This window comes from Onychostoma macrolepis, chromosome 23 (assembly GCF_012432095.1).
Source record: "Onychostoma macrolepis isolate SWU-2019 chromosome 23, ASM1243209v1, whole genome shotgun sequence".
NCBI classification, from domain to species: Eukaryota; Metazoa; Chordata; class Actinopteri; order Cypriniformes; family Cyprinidae; genus Onychostoma; species Onychostoma macrolepis.
This window is the reverse complement of record NC_081177.1, coordinates 400,001-425,000: the sequence shown is the minus strand read 5'-3', so window position 1 is coordinate 425,000 and position 25,000 is coordinate 400,001. Positions and strand designations below refer to the sequence as shown.

At 39.3% G+C, this 25,000-nt stretch overlaps 1 protein-coding gene across 2 annotated transcripts in view; it reads right to left on the bottom strand.

Moving 5' to 3' along the window:
- Window positions 1-1,393: 1,393 nt before the first annotated feature.
- The window catches only part of dlg4b (discs, large homolog 4b (Drosophila)), a 45,847-nt gene continuing 22,240 nt past the window's right edge, over window positions 1,394-25,000 (bottom strand). Inside the window, exons 6-23 of one of the 2 annotated variants that reach the window (XM_058763254.1) lie at window positions 21,772-21,822; window positions 21,550-21,674; window positions 18,396-18,565; window positions 18,180-18,316; window positions 16,573-16,711; window positions 16,368-16,482; window positions 14,083-14,239; window positions 13,491-13,593; window positions 13,278-13,389; window positions 12,218-12,394; window positions 11,999-12,054; window positions 11,874-11,921; window positions 11,694-11,795; window positions 9,810-9,982; window positions 9,613-9,725; window positions 5,615-5,706; window positions 4,708-4,810; window positions 1,394-1,532 (exon numbers count right to left, since the gene is read on the bottom strand). In XM_058763254.1, coding sequence (XP_058619237.1) covers window positions 1,409-1,532; window positions 4,708-4,810; window positions 5,615-5,706; window positions 9,613-9,725; window positions 9,810-9,982; window positions 11,694-11,795; window positions 11,874-11,921; window positions 11,999-12,054; window positions 12,218-12,394; window positions 13,278-13,389; window positions 13,491-13,593; window positions 14,083-14,239; window positions 16,368-16,482; window positions 16,573-16,711; window positions 18,180-18,316; window positions 18,396-18,565; window positions 21,550-21,674; window positions 21,772-21,822 — 2,097 coding nt within the window. In that variant the 3' untranslated portion in view covers window positions 1,394-1,408. Of the gene's footprint in view, window positions 1,533-3,556; window positions 4,811-5,614; window positions 5,707-9,612; window positions 9,726-9,809; window positions 9,983-11,693; window positions 11,796-11,873; window positions 11,922-11,998; window positions 12,055-12,217; window positions 12,395-13,277; window positions 13,390-13,490; window positions 13,594-14,082; window positions 14,240-16,367; window positions 16,483-16,572; window positions 16,712-18,179; window positions 18,317-18,395; window positions 18,566-21,549; window positions 21,675-21,771; window positions 21,823-25,000 lie in introns of those variants that run through there. The other variant, XM_058763255.1, reaches the window with a different exon arrangement.

Genomic DNA, 25,000 nt, shown 5'->3' with positions numbered 1-25,000 from the left:
TTAAACAAATTCTACTGTATGGGAGTGAAATTTGGGGACCAATAATACATTTTAAAAATTGGGATAAAACATCAATAGAAAAACTACAACTAGAAATGATCAAAAACATTTTAGGGGTCCAGAGAGGTCCGTCCAGTGATGCCTGCAGAGCTGAATTAGGCTTATACCCACTGAACATTGAGATCCAGAAGAGATGTGTTCAGTTCTGGCATCACCTCCATCGATCTGATCCTGATTCAGTCCGATATAAAGCCCTCCTCGCCAATGAAACCTCAGCAGAACCTCATCCTCTGAACACGCTCGCTCTTCAGCTCGTCCATAAACCCAGCTCCTCACCGACTACAGCTACAACCCCAAAGACATTATTAAAGAAACTGACAAAACTCTGAAAGACACTCATGATGAATCTCTAAAAATACACTTTAAACTCCAATGCTACTCAACCCTAAACAGAACCACTACATTTGCCAATTATTTATTGATCAAACCATTCAAAGAAAGACAAATCCTCTCCAAATACAGATGAAGTCACCATGATTTAGAAACAGAGAGAGAAGACACAGACAAACATGGACAGAGCGAGAGCAGAGGATCTGTAGACACTGTGATCTACAGCAGATAGAGAACGAGAAACACTTTCTGCTGATGTGTCCTAAATATCACAATGTGAGGGAAACATTTCTCCCCAGATTTGAAGCATTGATCCCATCATTTACTGAACTTAGAGATACTGAGAACATGCCCTTCTTACTCGGAGAAGATGATAACAGCTGCACTCGCTGCTAAATATGTGTTAACCATTCACAGTGTTAGATGTTAAACATGATTAACTGACTTACTTTATCTTTTCATTTATTTAGATGGATTTTATTTATTATTATTTATGTTGTTGTTATATATATATGTTAATGCTTTGGCAACATTGTGTTACACAGTCATGCTAATAAAGCTGAATTGAATTGAGAGAGAGAGCGAGAGCTGTGAATGAGCCGCTGTTCTTTCATGTGTTTGTGTGTAAATGTGTGAGTTTCACTGGTGTGTAATGCTGTATTGTGTGAAGTGTTACCGCAGTCACTCCCTGTTTCACATACAGTGTGTGTGTGTGTGATATACAGTCTCTGATGATTTGAGATCAGATTGTGTTTCTGTGATCACACACTGGCCTGATCCTCTGGACATCACTGAAGAGTGCTCAGCTTCATGAGAAGTTATTTCTGCTGTAGCTCGCTTCCTAGTCTCCTAACGAACCTGCCATGAATCGCTTTTGTAAAATGCTTTGGATAAGAGTGCATGCTAAATACATGAATATATATTTTAATCTCATGACAGCCTGAATACATGCCACTTTTTCTTCTGGTTAAAGGCACAGGATCTCACCTGTACCGTGTGTTGATCTGCGGTGCACACGTCACTGATGATGACCTGAGGAACACCAGCTGATGGAAACCAGGATCTGTGTGCAGAAACCTTCATCTGACAGCAATTCAATCTGATTTGAACAGACTTCCAGAGCAGAAGAATCTGATCTAAAGCTGTAAATAAAATATTACTGGAGTAAACACTATTTTACTCTTTCTACTTCAACATTTCACATTTAATTCAATGTGGGATCCATCGAAGATACATTTCTGGTTCTCCAAAGAACCTTTCAGTAATCCGTTCTAAAAAGTTTTTTAATATTTACTAAGTGTGAAGAACATTTTAATCATCTAAAGAACATTTTGTCCAATGCAAAGATTCCGTGGATGTTAAAGGTTCTTCATCTAGGCACCAAAGCCAATAAAGAACCAGGAGCCAATCAGAATGATGCTGAATGAATGTGAAGGTGATCTTCTTGAAGTGTCAGTGATGAGACGTTAAAGATGCTGTAAAACCTCACTGCTGCATTCACACCTCATTATTCCCTCCAGCGCTTCTGTTTCACTGACCTCAATCACAGAAGACCCCCTGCAGCTCGTCCAGACCACTGAAGACCATCAAACACCAGAACCAGCTCACGACTCAAACACAGCCAGCGCTTAAACTATAGTTCAGCCCAAAACTACAATATCCTCCCCCTCAGATCATCTGAGATCAGGATGAGTGTTTCTTCATCAGGTTTGTAGAAATGTGTCTCTGCATCAGTGTCTCAGCAATGGATGCTCTGCAGTGAATGGGTGCCGTCAGAATGAGAGTCTGATAAAAACATCACAATAATCCACAGCACTCCAGTCCATCAGTTAACATCTGGAGAAGACAAAAGCTGAGACAAATCGTTTTTAACGTTATCGAGTCTGTAATCCATAATAACGCTTCCTCCAGTGAAAGTGTTCTGGTCTGAATCAGGAGAGAAATCTGCAGATCAAGCAGCGTTTACAAGCCAGAACAGTTCAAAACTTTTGTCTTCTCCAGATGTTAACTGATGGACTGGAGTGCTGTGGATTATTGTGATGTTTTTATCAGACTCTCATTCTGACGGCACCCATTCACTGCAGAGCATCCATTGCTGAGACACTGATGCAGAGACACATTTCTACAAACCTGATGAAGAAACACTCATCCTGATCTCAGATGAACTGAGGGGAGCACGTGTTCATTTCTGGGTAAATTATTATGTGCAGTGTTTCTGTTCTTGTCTTCATTTGTTTCTGTTGTTTATGTGGAACATCTCACATCTGCCGATGACATGTAGATACTCGCAAGGCTCGTATATCTGAGTGTGTGTAATGAGAGCAGTGACACACATTAACCCTGAACAAAGACTCACACACACACACACACACACACACACACAATAGGGGCCCCCAGGGGTCGCCACGGAGATGGCTGTGAGCGCCACACCCGCTCTCGGGGCCTCGATGACATCAGCGGGCCTCACCTCTGGCTCCCGACCCCCGCCTCACGCACTGAATGGAACGCTCCACTTCCTGTCTGGCTCCAGTGAAGATGCTGGCTGATCCGCGTGCCTCACTCGTGACATCACTGGTCATGTGACACCAGTGCTGGTGAGTGAACATGCATGTCTGCCCTTCAGAAGAGCAAACACACAGGAGCTGGAGGTTAAATCTTGTGTGTGTGTGTGTGTGTGCTCACCACAGGTCATTAGTGTCACTCACCCACTCAATACTGCTGACAAACGACCCCCCCCCCCACACACATCTCAATGTGTTTATTCTCTGTGAGTGATGATCTCCACTCAACTTCTGACGACCTCTGCCTGCCTGTCCTGCACGCACACACACACACACACACACCTCATGAAGAACTGAGATCTCACACATTAACTCATATAGATACAGTTCACTAGGACTCTGCACATTTAAATGTAACATTCTGAGAACATTCAGATGATTGTTACATTACAAACACAACAGACACACATCATGATCAGACTGTGTGTGTGTGTGTTGTGTTATTGTGACCTCTAGTGGCTGTAAAGATTATGGCACAAATAGATTAAACTCTGACCCCTGCTGGCCACTGTGCTCACACACACTCTCTCTCAAACACACACACCTTGAGATGATGAATATTCTCAGTTCCACCAGTAAACACAGAAACACGCGAGAGCCTGAGGAATTATTAAAACAGTTTAATGAATCGTCATCTCAGTATTGTAGCTAGTTTACAACAGGAAATATATTTATTAATCCATTTATTTCACATTATACAGAGCGGCCGTCGCTTCACCGGTTTAAATGCGTCTGTAGGTGTGTGAACATGAGTCTGAAATGACAAAGCGAACTCAAACGTCATAATCACACAAACTAAAGCAGAAAAACACTTTGGTTGAATGTTGTGGACTGAGCGCAGTGCATTATGGGTCATGTGGATGTTGGCATGAGTACAGCGTGACGTCAGTGTGTTTGTATGGGCAGAGAGGTGGATTGTGGGTAGTTTTGGCTCAGAGAAGTGCAGTGTTCATGTGTTTAAAGCCCCATTGGTTCAGATCATCTGAATCTGTATGTACAGCTGTAGAATATTAATTATAATAATAATAATAATAATACTAATTAACACACACACACACACACACACACACACACACACACGCGCTCTCTCTCTCTCTCACACACACACACACACACTCTCACACACACACACTCTCACACACATGCGTTTCTCTCCCTGTGCAGGTTAAAGTGTGTATTGTATGTAAACAGTAGCCCTATAGAGACACATCTTCACAATGAGACACACACGCATGTCAGAGTGTGTGTGTGTGTTAGTAAAGTGCTCAGTGCTCATGTCTCATGTCTATATTGCCTCAGACACTGTTACACTCACTGAGCTCACAATCGCCATGGAAACAACCCACAGATCACCTTCATCATCATCATCAGTAGCAGCGGCTCGCTCACAGACACGCACGCGCACACACACACACACACACACACACACACACGTACGTTAAGGCTAGTTCACACAGCGCTGTGGTGTTTTCACTTGGTCGCTGTTTCTGACCTTATCTGACCCCATGATGAACCGTTGCCATGGCGATGAGGTAAGCGTCCTCTGCGCACAGACGCATATTTACACGATGTAATGAGCTGTAGGCGTGAATCTGAAGATCATCCCGAGACACGAGCTTCAGCGCACCGGATGCAGTGAACTGACCTTCACACACACACACACACACACACACACACCCAGAGACTCCCATGAGCCCCTGCTGCAAGTCCTCACGCGCATGAGTGAGTGAGTGTGTGTGTGTGTGTGTGTGTTTACAGTCTCTCTCGCGCCGGGATCCAGATATACGGTCCAGACTGTTCCTCGATCACAGACTTCACGCGATGGTAGATCTCCTCGAAGCTGTCACCCTCCACGATCGCTGCACACACACACACACACACACACACACATTACAAACCCTTTAAAGACACAATCACACCAAAACTTGTCTTGATCTTGTGTGATCTGATGCAGGGTTATCGTTAACTAAAACCATAGACAAACATTCACGAATATCGTTACATGAAATAAAAAAATACAAAACCTAAACTTCTTTTATTTACTTTATTATTTTTACTTTTTTAATTTTTAAAATTCAATTTCCAAGGTAATATTTTAATTCCCATCTAGTGTAACCTAAAGAACTAAAATAACTAAAACACAAATGAATAAAAGACTAAAAACAAATGAAAATTACAAAACCACACAAAAAATAACTAATCTTTAACTAAAATTAAAATGGAACATGTAAAAAAATATAATAATAATGAATTAAAACAACAAAAATATAAAACTTCAACTAAATGAAAACAGAACATATAAAATTGAAAAAATGAATTTAAAAGATTAATAAAACATATGTACTGAACACCAATAAAAATGACAAAAAACAAACAAAATGACAAACGTTCAGCTAAAAACTACAGTGAAAAAGGAACATGTGAAAATAACTAAATCAAAATAATAAAAACATTATAGACTTCTTGAAAGAAGAAACTAATAAAAATGACAAAAGCCACAAGAAAATTACTAAAATTCTAACTAAAATGAAAATGTTAATTCAAAATATTAATAGAAACTATAGCACTTAAATAGGCCTGCTTTGAGGTTCATGTCAGTGCACAGAGAGGCTGACCAATCACATCAGAGCTGATTTCCATACGCAGGTGTGATGATGTTTCACCTGAGAAGCATTCGATGAAGTCCTGCTCCAGTTTGACGGCTCTGTCTAAAGCTCTTCGGGCCTGTTCCTCCGTCAGACGCTTGTTAATGTCTCTGAAATCAGACACAGCCGCTACAAACGTTACACCGTGTAAACTGATTTTTGCTGTGCTGCACGTGCAGCGCATTGTTCGCGTTAATACTGAACATGGACTGACACGGAAATGTAGTAATTACACCATAAATGCATATAATTAAAGTCTACTGTTTCAGTCAACACATGGCTTTTTGGCTAGAACAAGGCAATAGGGCACTCGTGGAGGTAGGAAAACAAAGTTATATTTATTGAGTTTAAATGTCAAGTCAAGTCATCTTTATTTATATAGCGCTTTTAACAATACAGATTGTGTCAAAGCACTTAACAGTATCAAATTGGAGGATAGAGTGTCAGTAATGTATAATGATAAGATTAAACACTCAATTTTCAGTTAAAGGCATTTCATTATTGAATTCAGAGATGTCATTGTCTAGCTCAGTTTAGTTTAAATAGTATCTGTGCAATCACATGTATAGACATATAATTCTTCCTCTCCTACAGTAGAGAATGAATGGAATTGTTCCTCAGGGGGTCTATAGTGCGCTATCTGATGCGATACTGTAGCTGACGGCTGCAAGGATACAGTTTTATCTCTGATAGTATCGATCTCGGAAGTGAAGTAGTTCATAAAGTCATTACTGCTATGCTCTTGGGAAATGCCAACACCTGTTGATGCTTGATTTTTCGTTAATTTAGTTACTGTATTGAATAAATACCGAGGGTTATGTTTGTTTTCTTCTAGAAGAGACGAAAAGTAATCAGATCTAGCAGTTTTAATGCTTTTCTGTAGGATAGGGTACTTTCCGCCAAGCTAAACGAAATACCTCTAATTTAGTTTTCCTCCAGCTGCGCTCCATTTTCCGGGCTGCTCTCTTTAGGCGCGGTGTGCTCATTATACCACGGTGTTGGACTCTTATCCTTAATCTTCCTTAAGCGTAAAGGAGCAACCGCATCTAAAGTGCTAGAAAAGAGAGAGTCCATAGTTCCTGTTACATCATCAAGTTGTTCTGAGCTATTGGATATGCTGAGGAACTGAGATAAGTCAGGAAGATTATTTATAAAGCAGTCTTTTGTGGTAGAGGTAATGGTTCTACCATATTTGTAACAAGGAGTTGGCTTTACAGCTTTAGCTATATGGAATATACAGGAGACTAGATAATGATCTGAGATATCATCGCTCTGCTGCAAAATTTCAACGCCACTGACATCAATTCCATGTGACAGTATTAAATCTAGAGTATGATTTCGACAATGAGTAGGTCCTGACACGTGTTGTTTAACACCAATTGAGTTTAGAATGTCTATAAATGCTGATCCCAACGAATCTCTGTCATTATCAACATGGATATTAAAATCACCAACGATTAGGACTTTATCTGCAGTCAGCACTAACTCCGATAGAAGATCAGAAAATTCTTTAATAAAGTCTGTATGGTGCCCTGGTGGCCTGTATACAGTAGCCAGTACAAACATCACAGGATTTATCATTAACACTTGTTTCTTTGGATAACGTTATATGAAGCACCATTACTTGAACGAATTATACTTGAAACCCGACCTCTGAGAGATACTGAAAATATTGCTATAAATTGCAGCAACACCTCCCCCTTTACCTTTTGGACGCGGTTCATGTTCGTAACAGTAATCTTGGGGTGTAGACTCGTTTAAAGTAATGTAATCATCTTGTTTTAGCCAGGTTTCTGTCAGACAAAGCACATCTAGTTTATGGTCAGTGAACATATCATTTACAAAAAGTGCTTTTGAAGAAAGGGATCTAATATTCAGTAAGCCAAGCTTTATCATGTGTTTATCTGTATTATATCGTTTTTATTTGTTGAACATCAATTAAATTGTTACTATTACTTTGGTTTGGATGTTTTCTGTATTTTCTAGTTCGGGAACAGACACAGTCTCTATAGAGTGATATCTAGGTGAAAAGTTCTATGTGCTGAGAGTTAACTGACTTCTGTGGCGTGAGGCGGCTAGCAGGCGATCGGTTTAGCCAGTCTGTCTGCTTCCTGACCTGGGCTCCAGTTAGTCAAGTACAAACTCTAAGACTATGTGCCATATTTCTAGAGAAGAGCGGCACCACCCCAGGAGGGATGAACACCATCTCTTTTCAACAGGTCAGGTCTGCCCCAAAAATTCTTCCAATTGTCTATAAAGCCTATGTTATTTTGCGGGCACCACTTAGACATCCAGCCATTAAGTGACGACAGTCTGCTATGAATCTCATCACCACGGTAAGCAGGAGCGGACCAGAGCATATTACAGTGTCTGACATCGTACTTGCAAGTTCACACACCTCTTTAACATTATTTTTGGTGATCTCCGACTGGCGAAGTCGAACATCATTAGCGCCGACGTGGATAACAATCTTACTGAATTTACGTTTAGCATTAGTCAGCACTTTTAAATTTGCCAAGATGTCAGGCGCTCTGGCTCCTGGTAAACAATGGACTATGGTGGCTGGTGTCTCTATTTTCACGTTCCGTACAATAGAATCGCCAATAACTAGAGCACTTTCATCAGGTTTCTCAGTGGGTGCGTGACTGAGTGGGGAGAACCTGTTTGATGTTCTGATCGGAACGGAAGAGTGGTGTTTTGACCCGCGACTAGCCGCCTCACTGTCACCCAGCTGCCCTGCTGCACGGGCTCAACCGAAACCGAACAATGTACAGGACTCCTGAGCTAGTCGCATCCAAAGCAGTATCTACAGCCCTCACATTCTTACTGTCCTCAACTAAAGTCTGGATGCGTGTCTCTAGTTTAAAACCTTCTCTGTCAGCCTAACTATTTCCCTGCATTTATCACATGTGAATCCCTCGCTGCTGACAGAGACAGATAAACTGTACATGTGGCATATAAATGTGAATATGTCTATGAAAGATTGTATTACTGTACTTTGATAAAAGTGCTGAAAAAGCATTTTCAGTAACAACGTTTGGATTTGAAATCAAAATAATGGATAAACGTTGTGTTTGTGGTAAACAGCTGCGGATCAGGAGCGGACTGCAAACGTGTCCTGTGTGAAAGCTTCTTCAGCACATACACGTACTGTACACACACTTCAGACGGAGTATGAACCTGGCGTAACCAATTATTTCAACACCTGAGGCAGCGCCACAAAGAGCTGTATGACCAATGCATGGAAAAAATTTTTAAAAAATCCCTGGACACGTTCTAGAGACATGAATACAACTTTTTGATAAAGCTCTAATTGGTTTTCTTTTGGAAATACGTTTCAAATTCACAATGAATGCATTTATGACTGTAGAGCATGTCTGGGTGTGTCAAAATCGTGATTAAAATCGAAATCGCAAAATTGATCAAAGAAATCGCGATAGGTTTTTTGTCCATATCGCACAGCCCTATCACTCACACACACATACGCACACTCAGACTCACACGCTCTCAGACTCACACACACACGCTCTCAGACTCACACACACACATACGCACACTCAGACTCACACGCTCTCAGACTCACACACACACACACACATACGCTCTCAGACTCACACGCTCTCAGACTCACACACACACACACATACGCTCTCAGACTCACACGCTCTCAGACTCACACACACACACACACACACACATACGCTCTCAGACTCGCGCGCTCTCAGACTCACACACACACACACACACACATCGCTCTCAGACTCACGCTCTCAGACTCACACACACACACACACACACGCTCTCAGACTCACGCTCTCAGACTCACACACACACACGCACACTCAGACTCGCTCTCAGACTCGCACACACACACATACTCAGACTCGCGCGCTCTCAGACTCGCACACACACACATACACACATACGCTCTCAGACTCACGCGCTCTCAGACTCACGTGCTCTCAGACTCACACACACACGTACGCACACTCAGACTCGCGCGCTCTCAGACTCACAGTATGTTCTGCAGGGATGAGGGTCGTATAAAGATGGCGATGGGGTGAAGTTGGGCAGCCTGTAACCTCCTCACTGCATTCGCTGAAACATCCAGGATACAGTGTTTCCCCTGCTGTAAACACACACACACACACACACACACACTCAAAAACGGTTACTGGGTTCAAAAAGACAAGCTACTCGGGCCGTCTCTCACCTGCTCTGCCACCTGTCTGACGCTCTGGACGCTGGTGCCATACAGGTGGTTGTTGTACTGTCCGGCCTCGATGAACCGGTGACTCTGAATGTCTTTCTCCATCTGTTCGCGTGACGATACGAAGTGATAGTCGCGGCTGTCCACCTCGTAGTCGCGCTTGGGCCGCGTCGTGTCTGTCAAACACAGGAAGCCTCTTCAGTGAGTCTTTGTGTGCAGAATACAATCAGAACAAACACTCGCCTGCCATTCATAGAGTTTATGGTCATCATCTGTGGGCAGGGCTCACTAACATCTGAGAGCTTCTACCAGGAGCAGATTTGGTAGCGCTGGGCGGTGTGTGGGGGTATTAAAAATAAAGATAATTTAATCATAAAATTACTATTGATTTGCATTAGTAAACGCATTCATAATAATATTACTCTATTTCTCGGTAATACACTTTTGACAGTAAAGCACTGAGCTTGAGTTGGGAAGCATTCAAAATGTAGGCTACTTTTATTAACAACAGTAACGTGCAAAATGTTTATATAGAAAATGAATATAGGCTATTCTACTCTTAGTTTCCTGTTTGCCCTCATTTGGTTTTGTTCCGGTCTTCGTTATAAGTCAATCATCGTTTATTATCCCCACCTGATTTGTATTTATCTTGTTTGCTCCTTTTCCTTTATAAGTCCTCAGTTTTCTTTTTGTCGTTGTCTCATCTTAATGTTGTTAAATGGAATACGTGTGTTGAAGCCTATTAAAAGATTTCTGTTTCATGACTCCTTCGTCGAGCTCTTTCTATCCACAATCACAATCCGTAACACTCTTATTAAATGTACCATTATTCTTCTATAGTAGGCTATAATATGTAACTGACCAATAACTTCAATGATTATAAAAGGAACACTGTGTGATTCAGTCGTAAATTGAAAAGTTTGTTTTTCAAGGCACTTTGTGACTTTTCTTCTTACACAAAAAAGTGCAAAAGTTTAACAATTTGATATTTTATAATAGTGATTTTATTATTTCAAAATATAAAACAAAAAGTATAAATAAATGACTGATAAGCCAATAAGTGCTCCTCTGCTGCCATCTACTGGTTATAGTGGTAATTTGATTTTTTTAAAATTATTATTTTACAGAAGCATTGTATTTTGGTCAATGTCTAAAGATTCATGAATCAATATATATTTACTGGAAAAGCAAAATGACAGAAGATAAGGTCTTGTTTTCTGAGAAAGTGAACAAAGTGAAGCAAGTTTATGATTAAAACAAGAACAGATATCTGTCAGAAATGCCAAGGGAAATACGTTTTCATACCTCACTGGCAGATATTTGATCTTGTTTTAATCAAACTTCATTTTGTTGAATTTCTCTGAAAACAAGAGTTTTCAAATAATAGTTTCTTGATTTAAGGATGTTTAGATATTTGTACTGGAAAACAAGACAAATACTGAGGAAGATATTCAGTTAATGACTTTATTCGTTTAAGGCTTTTATTTGAGGAAGGGTGAATCTTAAGACTATTAAAGACCTACAGAAACCCTGCTATTTTACTTTAGCCAGTTGCTAAGGCAATGTTTCTCTTTTTGATTTAGTTTAAATGAATGTGCTAAAATGACTTAAGAGGTATCGTATCGATCACAAGTGCAGTATGGAGTACCTCAAGGCTCAGTACTAGGGCCGTTACTTTTCACGCTCTACATGTTACCCTTGGGAGATATTATCAGGAGACATGGTGTTAGCTTTCACTGTTATGCTGATGATACTCAGCTCTATATTTCTTCGCGGCCCGGTGAAATGACTCAAATTGAAGGAAAATTACAAAAATGTAACTAAAATGAAAATGAAAACACGAAATACAAAAATACAACTATTTTCAGAAGTAACCCAGGTTCTTACGCGGGACGCAGGAGCCGAACTTGTCGGGGAACTCGGTGAGCAGATCGTCATTGACGCGGTCCTTGCTCGGCCCGAGGATGATTACGGGACGCGCGTAGTGCACTGCGAGACAGGAAGTGACATCAGTCAGTCAGCAGAACACACTCTGACAGCAGTGTCATCCAGCCACACGAGACTCACCTTCAGCCTGAATCACCGTCTCATAGCTGACGATGTATTCGCTGTGTCCTGAAACACACACACAGAGCGTCAGCGTCACATGACCCGCTGTGAGTAACACATGAGAGCCAAACACACTCACTCACCGCCGACGGCGTCTCTGCCTCGCGTCTTGAGACGGGACCATTCCTTCCTCTCCACCCTACACACACACACACACACACACACACACACCTGATCAGCTGCTGTGGGTGACGTTCAGTTTCATATTCAGAGTCACTGTCAGTAAGTCACTTGACAAGAGTGTGATTCACACTCACACACTCTCTCAAAACACACACACACACACACACACACACACATACCTCCTCTTGCTGGGAATGTATCCGGTCTCCTCCAGCTCTCCGTGTGGAGTCAGTTTTCCGGCCTGCCACCACTCCTCATCACTGCAGTCAAACACCTGCAGAACGTCTCCAAACCTGAAGCTCAGCGCCTGCGACAGGAAGCCACCGTCTGCCGTCTTATCGTAGTCAAACAGAGCCCTGCACACACACACACACACACACACACACACACACACACACACAGTGTCAGCAGCATCAGGTGTGTGAGTTCAGGAGTCAAGTCAGCTTTGTTAGAAGGCAATAGTAAACAGTCAACTTTCCAGTTAAAATCGGTTCGTCGCTGACTCTCCAAGCACTATACGAGAGTAAAAATCAGTAAAAATAAAAAATATTACTTTTAATGAATTCTCCCTAAAAGCTCTGTGGTTTAATGTTTGAAATCAAAGGAATTGAGACTATGGTTATATCATCTATTGATATACTATATAATTTAATTATTAATATTATTATTAATTACTTGATTTTATTATTTGACAGTTCAATAGTTAAAATATTGTATTATTACTATACTGTATTTATGTTTAATTTTATAATTTAAATAAAACCATACTTAAACAAAAACTAATAATAATAATAATAATGCTAATTATTATTATTATTATTATTATTATTATGTGCCAGCATTTTGTCTTCTGCCAAAAATCTTGATGGTTTAACATTTGAAAGCACTTAAGACACACATCTTTCTGATGTTCTTTAATATAAAACAATTATTAAATGCAACATTATAACAGTTCAACAGTTCAGTTAACAGTGCAACAGTTTAATTATTGCAGTAATATATTTATTGATGTTTGATTTTAATTAAAAAGTGTTATAATTTTGTTCAAAAAATATATATATATTTGATTAGTTTCTCGAAATGGTTCAGCTGTAAGCAGTAGCTGTACACCTGGCTGTTTTTTAATGAAATAATACAAAACAGTATTCTGTATTTGGGCAGTAAATGTTTTGAAGTCATCAGTCGTTGGCAGGTGTGTGTGTGTGTGTGTGTGTGTGTGTGTGTTTCTGTCTTCAGTACCTGATGAAGAAGCTTCTCTTGCTGCTCCGTAACGATGCTGCTGCAGAAACTAAACTGCTGTTCATCAGCTGTTCCCGCAGGTCGTGAATCTTCGCCTCAAACCTGCTGTACTCTAAACACACACACACACACACACACACACACACACACGTGAGAAGCGCTGGCCTGGTGTGTCAGGGCAGGGTTATTGAGCTGGGTTTCTCTGCGTCTCACCCTCTGGTCTGTACTGTGCGATGATGGTGACCGTCTGTCCTGCGTTCTTCAGCGCCGCCGCCGCCTGTTCATGAGTCGCATGACGCAGATCCACGCCATTCACCTGCAACACCACCACAGCATTACAACAGCAGCCACAGAGTGTGTGTGTGTCTCTGTGTGTGTGTATGTGTGTGAGTGTCTCTCTCTGTGTGTGTGTGTCTGCAAAATGACTAAATGTAAATGTGTGTGTGTGTGTGTGTGTGTGTGTGTGTGTGTGTGTGCGTTTTTGTGAAAAGTCAGGACATAGATGTGTATAATGACGAGGGTATGGCAGGTATTACAAGGTGAAGGTGGCATCTCAGGACATTGACCCATGTCCCCACTTTTCAAAACGCTTATAAATCACTCAGAATGAGGTTTTTTTGGGGAAAGTTGAAATGCACAGTCTCCTGTAAGGGGTAGGTTTAGGTGTAGGGCAATTGCACATACAGTAAGTACAGTATAAAAACCATTACGCCTATGGAGAGTCCCCACTTTTCACAAAAACGAACATGTGTGTGTGTGTGTGTGTGTCTGTGTCTCTGAGTGTCTGTGTGTGTGAGAGACGTACGCTCAGGATCTGATCTCCTTTGCTCAGCTCTCCGCTCAGATCAGCAGCTCCTCCTGTCAGGATGAAGGAGATGAAGATCCCCTCACCATCCTCACCTCCCACGATATTGAAGCCCAAACCCGTGGAACCCCTGAGAATGACCACTCGCCGCGGCTCCCTGCGCACACCAGCACACGCTTACAGCAGACCACAGCATAACAACACATGATCAGCAGGGCTGCAACGATTCCTCGATTCTTTTTCTTTTTAGAAAATCCTTGATTTCGTTTTGTCCGCGTCGAGTAATCAGCTAAATACCGGAAGTGGCGCATTTCACAGACGAGGATCCATGAAACGCAAGGCTGCATGATATATTAAACTCATATAAAAATCATAATGCTATTGTGAATTCACAAATGCTATGATTCGTATAAATAAATCAATGTGATGCAGGTTTAATATATGTGCTTTAATTATTTACGTGCGCATCAGAGCGGCTGCAGAGCTCTACACAAACTGTATCATTTACAGCAGCGGAGCGTCTCAAACTCATCTCTGCATGTTGTTGCGAGTTTGTGTTTATTATAACATATGCCATTTCATCAGATTTTTAAGGTAAATCATTTATAAACCTACGCAAACACAGGAGAATACATCAATATCTTTCTCAATATGCTAACTGTTCATCGCGGTTTCAAAATAAAAGCTCAAACCCTCGCTCGGAGTTCATTTAATTACAGCGGCTATAGCATTTCTATCATAAAGAAATGGCCAAATATTAAAGATTAAGTGGACATTTGAATTAAATGATGTTTGGTCAATATTAACAAGGATTAGATCGCACAGTAACGAGTAAAACAATCGTCAGGCCGTTGGCGCCCCCTGCAGGCTTTTGTTGTAAAGCGTAATGTATGTTAGCTCTATTGTTTATAATACACTGTGTACTTTAACAGTTTTGTTCAATAAAATCATAAGATTACTTGCTTTTAATACTTTATTTGAACTAATTATTATTGCCTCATTGCTATTATATATGTATTTTAAGTCATTTTTAAAGCTATTCTCCACTTAAAATGAATTATCCGATTAATTGTTAGAATAATCGACAGATTACTCGATTACCAAAATAATCGTTAGTGACAGCTCTAATATGGATTGATACATCAATCATACGATGTATCGATGCCATGCGTAAAATATCAATATCTGTAGTATAAATATGCAGATCTTGTTTTGGCACTGTCCATATTTTCACACAATGTCCATCTATGCATTACTGCCAACGCGTGCGTGACCCTGGAGCACCAGTCACACGGCTCAGTTTTGTGTAAAAGAGGCTCGGGACGGTTGACGGCGCTGTGTGAGGAGTTTTCTGAGCACACACATCTGAAGCACACGCACACAGACAGAATAATGAACTGAGCTCTCTTCCGCTTTTTTGTGCATGGATGAACAAATACAGAGCAAATTGATGAATATAGTAAACACAGTCGGTTAGGCCTGTCTTAACCTAAACAGTTGACAAAGAAAACACACGTGTTTCCGTGCTTTCCTCTTAAAGTGAACGCAGACTAATAATAAACCTGCGGCTGTCAAAGAAAAACAAGTGCTCACTGCTCCTAGATAAATAACTTTTGAAACATTAATAATGATTTATTAATATTCTTAGCACTGAACACATAGTAGCAGCAAAGTCTCAGTTTTAACAGCTTTATTTTTGTAATTTTGTATATTTGTGTTTCCACATTAATGTATTTTTTTCTTACAACTGGAGTACCTCGTTTTCTTGTTTTCTTATGAGGATTACACACTGAAGCCTAAAATACTTTCTTGACTGTTGTCATGTCGCAAGATTACTGATCTTATGTGTGACTTTGTTTGTTTTACAATTATTTATTTTTCTTTATTATTAAAAAAATAAAATTAAAATGTGTAGGCCTGTGTAGAGTATTTTTTTGTTGTGAATGTCCCAATTGAGGTACAGCATGAGGAAATGCCAGATACATGTATATTTTGGTTGCATTCGTGAATTAATGTAGATGGTTGTTTAAAATAGGTATATAATATCAGAATATCAATAAATCAATCGATATACTCCTGAATCGAATCGTATTGAAATCGTATCTTAGAATTTTTTGAGATATCGGCAAATATCGTACCTAGGTATGAGTATCGATATTGTATCGCACCGTGAAGAACCATCTGATTTACACGCATGTTTGTAATGTTTGTGCCGCCTGCATCACTCTAGCCTCTGTGAGAGCAGCAGAATGTGTGTGTGTGGATGCAAGCGTGAGTGTGTTGACCTGGGAATGTCCTCGTCCCCCAGCAGCAGACCTTTAGGGATCGGGGAGTAGCGGCGTGGAGACAAGGGACTGAGGGCTTGTGGGTAATCAGACATGTCCATGTGAGGAGAATACGCTGCAGAAACACACACAGGCGTCAGAGATCAGCTGAGTGTGTGTGTAGGAGTGTGATTGAGTGTGTGGGAGTGTGTGTGTGTGCGCTCACAGCTGGTGATGTCAGGAGGATTGTAGGCGTCTTGATGATGAAGAGTTTTGGCTACTCTCAGATAAACCACGTCTCCTGTGTTTTTCAGCGCTGCTACAGCGTCTTCATGCATCACGTCCTCTAGATACATATTATTCACCTAAACACACACACACTGCAGATCAGTATCACTGGATAAAACTTACCAGCATCACTGAACATCCATGATTATCATCAGATACACATGTAGTGTTTTACACAGGATTTTTTGGACCTCAGAAATATAAAAGCTACAAATCCATCATTCAAATGTTTTTAATGTTTAAAATCTGAGTCCATAATCCATAATAATGCTTCCTCCAGTGAAAAAGTGCACCTGCTGTTGTCTCTCATCCAGAGACGCAAACAGGTGAGAACACTGCATGGATCGGGGTATTTGCTAATATATATGTCCAAAACTTACATTTTTCACATACACACAAAATTAAAAAGTTAGACATTATTCAAAACATTTCTTTTATTTGTGCACATTCACAATAAAAACAAAACATGTGCTTTTGTGAAATAAAGGAAACAGGATGCTGCTTTCTCAAGAGCACATCGCAAAATGAACTGCATATAGGCTGCTAATTGTTGCACAGTTTTTTTTGTTAATGAATTAATTATTTAGAAAAATATATTTTGCATATGGGCCTATTTCTTTTATATACAGTATAACAGCTTATGTTTTTCTCTGTTCGCAGAAGCGCTGCAGGTGCGTGAATAAAATGAATCCCTGGAAAACAAATTGAGGTATTTTTAATGGGTCACAGCCACCTATCAATTTAAATCTAATTTAACATAATCTTGTCAGTTAACAGTTAATATGGCTTAACGACCGTCGGTTAGGAGAAATAAAATAAACACTTATTTCCTATAAACGCTAATCAGAAAAATAATAATGATACAACTGCACCTGTGTATGATTATTGCTTGATTAAGTAGCCTATCTATCTAATAGTCTATAATAAAGTACAAAACCTCATGACACTTGCTAAATCATTTTATGTAGGCCTGTACAATTTAATAATAGTCTGTTTTGTTTCAAATGGATGAAAAACAGGCTACTAGCCTATAATTTACGCAATAGGAGAAATTATGTATGGAAACAGCTCAAGGGAAATTTGTTTTTGCGATACGCCAAAACTTATGCGACAATTAATTTTTTTTAGGGATGACACCATTTTATCAGTAAAAGGCCAGTTGGACGGAAACAGGCTGTAGATAGCAAATTTCACAAAGTTTTTTTAACACATTCTCTTTGTTGACAACGAAACAGAGCAAAAACTGGATGGAAACTTGATTACTGAAAGATGAGGAGTTTGCATTAATGCACCAGAACACTTTTTCACTGGAGGAAGCGTTATTATGGATTACAGACTCAATGTATTTGAGTTAAAAACATCTTAATGCTGGATGTGTCTCAGCTTTTGTCTTCTCCAGATGTTAACTGATGGACTGGAGTGCTGTGGATTATTGTGATGTTTTTATCAGACTCTCATTCTGACGGCACCCATTCACTGCAGAGCATCCATTGCTGAGACACTGATGAAGAAACACTCATCCTGATCTTGGCTGTTCAAACTCACAGCGAGGATTTTATCTCCGATCTGCAGCCGGCCGTCTTTATGCGCGGCTCCTCCTTCGATGATCTTGGTGACGTAGATGCTGTTGTCTCCGGGGACGTGTTGGTTCCCCACGCCGCCCGCGATGCTGAAGCCCAGACCTGCAGCAGAGGCTCAGCCAATCAGATGAGCTGAAGGTCAGCCCCGCCCCCTCCCTCCCCCTCTCGCCCGCTCACGCACCTTTAGGGCCTTTGATGAGCTTCAGCTCTGTGATTTTCTCCAGAGACGGTTTGTGTCGCAGCACATAGAGCCGCACGATCGGCCCCGCCTCCTTCAGCGCCTCCACCGCGAAACTGTGAGTGACCTCACGCACGTCCACGTCATTCACGAACAGGATGCTGTCGTTCACCCTGAAACACAGATGAGTTACACTCACTGATCATGAGAACACATCCGGCACAAAACCAGTCAACGCTCAGGACCAATCACATCATTTACACAGAGAAAAAAAAGGTGTAGGATTTAACAATTTAACAAACAATTTTCACTCAGAAGTTGCTAGTAAATTTTTACAAGTAATTACAAAGAACCAGGAAGTAAAACATGCAATTTTGAAGTACAGAGACTTTTTTTCATCCGGACTACTATTAATGTGCATTGTCCCTGATTAAATAAATAAATTTAAAAAAAGAAAAGAAAATTAAATTTAATTCGTTTTGTAAAATGTACTCAATCTGTGTTTACATCTTAGAAAAATCTTTTTTTCTTTTTACAGTGTACTGAAATAAAATCAATCAAATCTCATTTTCATTAGCTGATAAACTCATGAAGCAGTATTTAAATTAGTACTATTGTTAAAAATAATAAATTGAGACCTCTTTCAGGTTAATTGTTTTAATTAATAAATCAACAAATAAAGAGGGAAATTATATTATATTCAGAGATAATGAGGAAAATGATCATGAAGAAAAAAAAATCAGCAAATAACACAATTTTGAAGTAGAAAGACTGAAATAATGTTCATACGCCAATATATTTTTTTATTCACAACTTAATCAAATGTCATTGTCATTAGCTGATAAAATCACAAAGCAGTATTTAAATGAGTAAATCTGTCAAATGCAACAGTGAAAATACTGTTACAGTGAATATTGTGTGTGCGGGTTTTAAATATCAAATAATAAATAATACATCGAGACTCCTTTGGGTTTAAAGGCTTTAATTAAAAAAAAACAATAAAAAATAAAGTGAAACAAAATTAAAACCATTTAGCTTAAAGAAAGTGCCTATTTTTAACATTATTGCAAAGAAATAGACTTAAAATAGCAAAATATTTTCTGCTATTTTTCATGAAAAATGTGATCTTCAGGACACCCAGAAATCAAATATAGATCATGATTAAACATTTTACAGGTATGACATAATGACACAGGTGTGTTACAGGGCTGTCAAAAAAAAAAAAAAAAAAGTGAATTTAAAATATTCATCGAATTTAAAATAAAAAGCCACATTCGAATGTAAAAACACTGCATGAATGTCAGGCGTGCGTCAGACTGCATTATCAGTGGAGCACGAGATGTGACGATGTTTTTCACAGCTAATCCAGCCGAAGCCGCTCGATGCGACGCTGCTACGTTATTTCAAAATATTGCAGAAAAAGAGAACAATGCACAGAAGATCTTGTTTTTACGTAAAAACTGAAACCAAGCTTTTCACACAGAACACATATTTATCGCATTTTCTAGAGGGACATCTATCTCGTCTCGCACAAGAGAGCCGCATGATTAGAACAGGGCTTCTGCAGATATGAACAACTTAAATTTAAGACTTTTTAATACAGCTTTAAATGAAATTTAAGACCTAAACCCGTAATGGAAATAACCTTTATATTACATACATATGTGACCCTGGACCACAAAACCAGTCTTAAGTGTCAATTTTTCGAAATTGAGATTTATACATCATCTGAAAGCTGAATATATAAGCTTTCCATTGATGTATGGTTTGTTAGGATCGGACGATATTTGAAAATCTGGAATCTGAGGGTGCAAAAAACAAAAAACAAACAAACAAAAAAAAAAAATCGAAATATTGAGAAAATCATCTTTAAAGTTGTTCAAATAAAGTTCTTAGCAATGCATATTACTAATCAAAAATGAAGTTTTGATATATTTACGGTAGGACATTTACAAAATATCTTCATGGAACATGATCTTTACTTAATATACTAATGATTTTTGACATAAAAGAAAAATTAATAATTTTGAGCCATACAATGTATTGTTGGCTATTGCTACAAATATAGCTGTGCTGCTTATGACTGCTTTTGTGCTGCAGGGACACATATATGTAATATTTGATGTGTTTAATGTAAAAAGAAAACTAAATATCATTGCTGTCATAAATTATATTTATTACAATTATATTCTGTTAACTTTTCATATCAGCAGACAATATTCCATAAAAAATATCCCCACAAATGTACTGCATCACCGAGATTTTTGGTGGTGTAAACAATTTATTCTGAAGCATTATTTTCATCAGTGTTCTATCAGCTTTTACATACTTAAATCTGCATATTTTATTTACCTTTACAAAGGCCTTTTTCAACCTTTTTAAATGTATGCATCTTTCATGTCAAATTACTACAATTAATCAATAAATTCAATATTCACTATCGGGCTGTTACCAGTCAGACTGAATAAGTTACCCTGCAAAATCACAACTGCAATAAATTATGTTATGAGATCAATATTTTAAATACATTTTTGAATATACAAATAATAAATGTCTTGGGGGAAATGCATATTTTTAAACGCACTGAACCACCAGTAGGTGGCGGTAAGTCATTTAATGAATGAGTCAACCGATTCGTTCAAAACGCAGAATCATTCAGTAACAAAACACCGCCGAGTGTTGCTTGGAGAACGTGCTGATCTTTGTTTCCAACTATTTTCGTTGGTGAAATAGAACAAAACAGTAAATATTGTGTCTAAAATGCAAGTAACGTAATAAATACTTGCCTACTTAACTACTTTTTTATTGAACTAAAATCAATGTGACATTTGCAATCATGAAATATTCAGCAAAATAGCCCGCTTGTCACGGTATGTCATTTAACTACATCATTTCATGAATAAACTAAGCATTTTGAATTTATACCTCAGTGTGTTTCTTCTGAGTTTCTTTATGTTTGTTGTTGCTCATTTGTATAGACGTCTCTCACAAAGAGACAGACAGCGAGCCTCGACAGCGCGACCTTGATACCAGAAATACACTATCTATTATCAATCGCTGTTTACGCTGAATGTAATAAAATTATTGAATATTGATAATATTCAAAATTTTAATGTAGCTTTTCAGCCATTTTGACAGCCCTATTGTGTTACTGTACCTCAGCCGTCCGTCCTGCGCCGCGGCTCCTCCTGGGATGATCTTAGTGATGAAGATACTGGGATCGTCTCCTATGTGAGGGTTATCAGTCCCACCGGCGATACTGAAGCCCAGACCGGAGTTACCCTAAACACACACACACACACACACTCGCTGATGTTCGTGCACAAGTGTTTTCATATGATGCATTTGAGAAGAGCTGAAAGGAAGAGACGTCTCAAACCCTCTCCAGTGTGATCTCCTCGTACTCCACGTCTCCGTCCATCCCGTTCATCTGAGAGACAGAGAGAAACACCATTCATCAGCATCATAATTCACTGAGTTTCTAAGCACAGGTCAGCACAAGATCACATGTACTCAAAGTAATCTCAGGTGATGCTCAAACAGCTTCATCACAGAACAGCTGCGCTTCATCAGCATGAAATCAGACCAATTTAAGAGCCAATCACTGATGGGGGCGGAGCTTGATGTAATTCGTGAGGACTGATTGGACACTGAAAGTGTCTTTGTATGAAGGCAGATTAAACACAGGAGGTGCTGAAGAATAACTTACTGTATTGTGACAAAAGTAGATGAGTGTGTTTCTTCATCAGGTTTGTAGAAATGTGTCTCTGCATCAGTGTCTCAGCAATGGATGCTCTGCAGTGAATGGGTGCCGTCAGAACGAGAGCTGATAAAAACATCACAATAATCCACAGCACTCCAGTCCATCAGTTAACATCTGGAGAAGACAAAAGCTGAGACAAATCGTTTTTAACGTTATCGAGTCTGTAATCCATAATAACGCTTCCTCCAGTGAAAGTGTTCTGGTCTGAATCAGGAGCGAAATCTGCAGATCAAGCAGCGTTTACAAGCCAGAACAGTTCAAAACTTTTGTCTTCTCCAGATGTTAACTGATGGACTGGAGTGCTGTGGATTATTGTGATGTTTTTATCAGCTCTCATTCTGACGGCACCCATTCACTGCAGAGCATCCATTGCTGAGACACTGATGCAGAGACACATTTCTCCAAACCTGATGAAGAAACACTCATCCTGATCTCAGATGATCTGAGGGGAGCACATTTACATCTGAACTGTTCCTTTAAGTCATCAGGGTTTTTCATCAACAGTATCTTGAAACCACTGAAGAACCGACACTCTTTAGAGACTCACACCTAAACGACCTGAGAGAGACACGCTGGGTAATTAACATCCTGTCTGTTTCAGTAACAGAGCTGAAGAACTTTAATTAAAGTCGTTTGATGAGTTCCAGTGCTGGAGGGCCTGCAGCCATCACACACACACACACACACACACACACACACACACACACACACACACACACACTCTCTCTCTCACACACACACACACACACACACACACTCACTCACTCACTCACTCACTCACTCACTCACACACACACACACACACACAGTGACAGCTGATCTGATGTCACATCTGTCGTGTGGAGAGACAGTCAGAGCGCTGTGTGTGTGTGTGTGTGTCCTTTTGTTGCTACAGCTACTGCATGGCAACAGCTGTTGAGTCCTCTGGGAAAATCCAGTTTCCTTAGCAACTAACATTTCCATGGTAACAGTGTCAGCCTCTCAGCCTCATCACGGGCCAAATGTCCATAAGCGAGAGATTACACACACACACACTGTCTCTCTCTCATACACACACACACACACACACACACACACTCTCTCTCTCTCACACACACACACTGTCTCTCTCTCATACACACACACACACACACACACACACACACTCACACACTCTCTCTCACACACACACACACACGTGTTTTTTCCTGTGCTGTCTGATGACTTCTAAAACTTTGAGTGACTTTTATCTAAACACACACTTCAGTGGAATTCGCATCTGTTTAATATTCATGAGTCCAGAATTAGACTGCATCTTTATTAATAAGCATCAGATATAAATATCCAGAATCTCATTTTCTGAACTCTTCTGTTTCTCAGATGCAGTTTTGATGGCATTGATTTTCATTTTTGTTAGTTTAAAAAAAAAAATGTTTATGTATTTTTATTCTTTTGTTTTAGTTTTAATTACATAATAACATCAAGTTAAACTATTAATTTTTTTAATCTGTTTTTATTTTGATATTTTCCATTTTAGTTAATACTAGGGCTGGTGGGCGATCATGATATAATTTTCCTCAATAAAACGATAACGAGAGTTTGATAAATGTTGGATATAATGTTTATGCATAAAAAGCAGAACAGAACAGCGCTAGTCATCTGAAGTCAGTGAACGAGCAGTCTAACACACTTCTAAACACACGAGTTTAAATCCAGACAGACAGAAGGCTTTTCAGTCTACACACTTTACCGTGGATTTACTGTAGTAACACTAACTGCACCGTGGTACTGTGGCACAAATGTGGGATATTCATCTCTTATTTTATTATATTATTAATGTAGATGTGTATTAAATGTATTAAAGGAGTAATGGAATATAATTACAGTATTTTTTGTGATTAAACTATAATAACGTTTATGTATTTAGGCTACTGTTTTTCATGAACATACCTCAAATTTAGTTTCTATAACCATTGTCATATTTTTACCATGTTTTAACTGTGGTTATCATGATCTAAATGTATGCTACAATGGCAGAACAATGGTTAACGTTAATAAAACTCAAACAGAATAATTAAATTTCACCATATGAAAATGAGGTTGTTACAATTTCTTGTTACAAATTTTGAACATGCAGAAATTAAGGAATACATTTTTCTATTAAGATATTTATTTTGGAAAAGTGAAAAATGTGAAGTGTTTATCATGTTCTGACCATAAAGAGATGTTTAAAACCACAACTTAAGTCTGCTTTCTACAACTTTTACTTTGGAGCAAAAACCTGCCTTTAAAATTTGAAAGAAATAAAGATTTGAATCTTATTGTGTTAATTATCGATATCGACTGATAATTGTGATTTTTGGCCATACCGCCCAGCCCTAGTTAATAGTGTGTTTTGTCCTTTTTAACAGTTTTTTTTGTGTCTATTTTGCATTCATTTTTATTTTAGTTTAATTTTACTTCAGTACTTCAAGTTAAACTACTCATATTTTGAATCAGTTTTATTTTTATACTTTCCCATGAAAAATGGTGAAAATGATATAAACGACAATGTCGTAGTGATAATATCCTGTTACTGAATGTCTGATTGACCAGCTCAAACCATAACCGGGTCAGCTGGTCAAGCGTGCGGTCACCGGACAGACCATCTTAACCAGCAGCAGAATCAGCCGTCAGTTTAGCTAAACTCAGCTGTACTCCACTAGCGTCTCACACTCCTGCATGACATCACAGCCATCGCAGTTGCCATGACAACGTGCATAGACTGCATCACACCATCACTCTGGTCACCATGGAAACGATGCAGCGCTCAGCAGAAATCTGGCAACTATCAACAAGATGCACAAACACACAGTTTACCACGGTA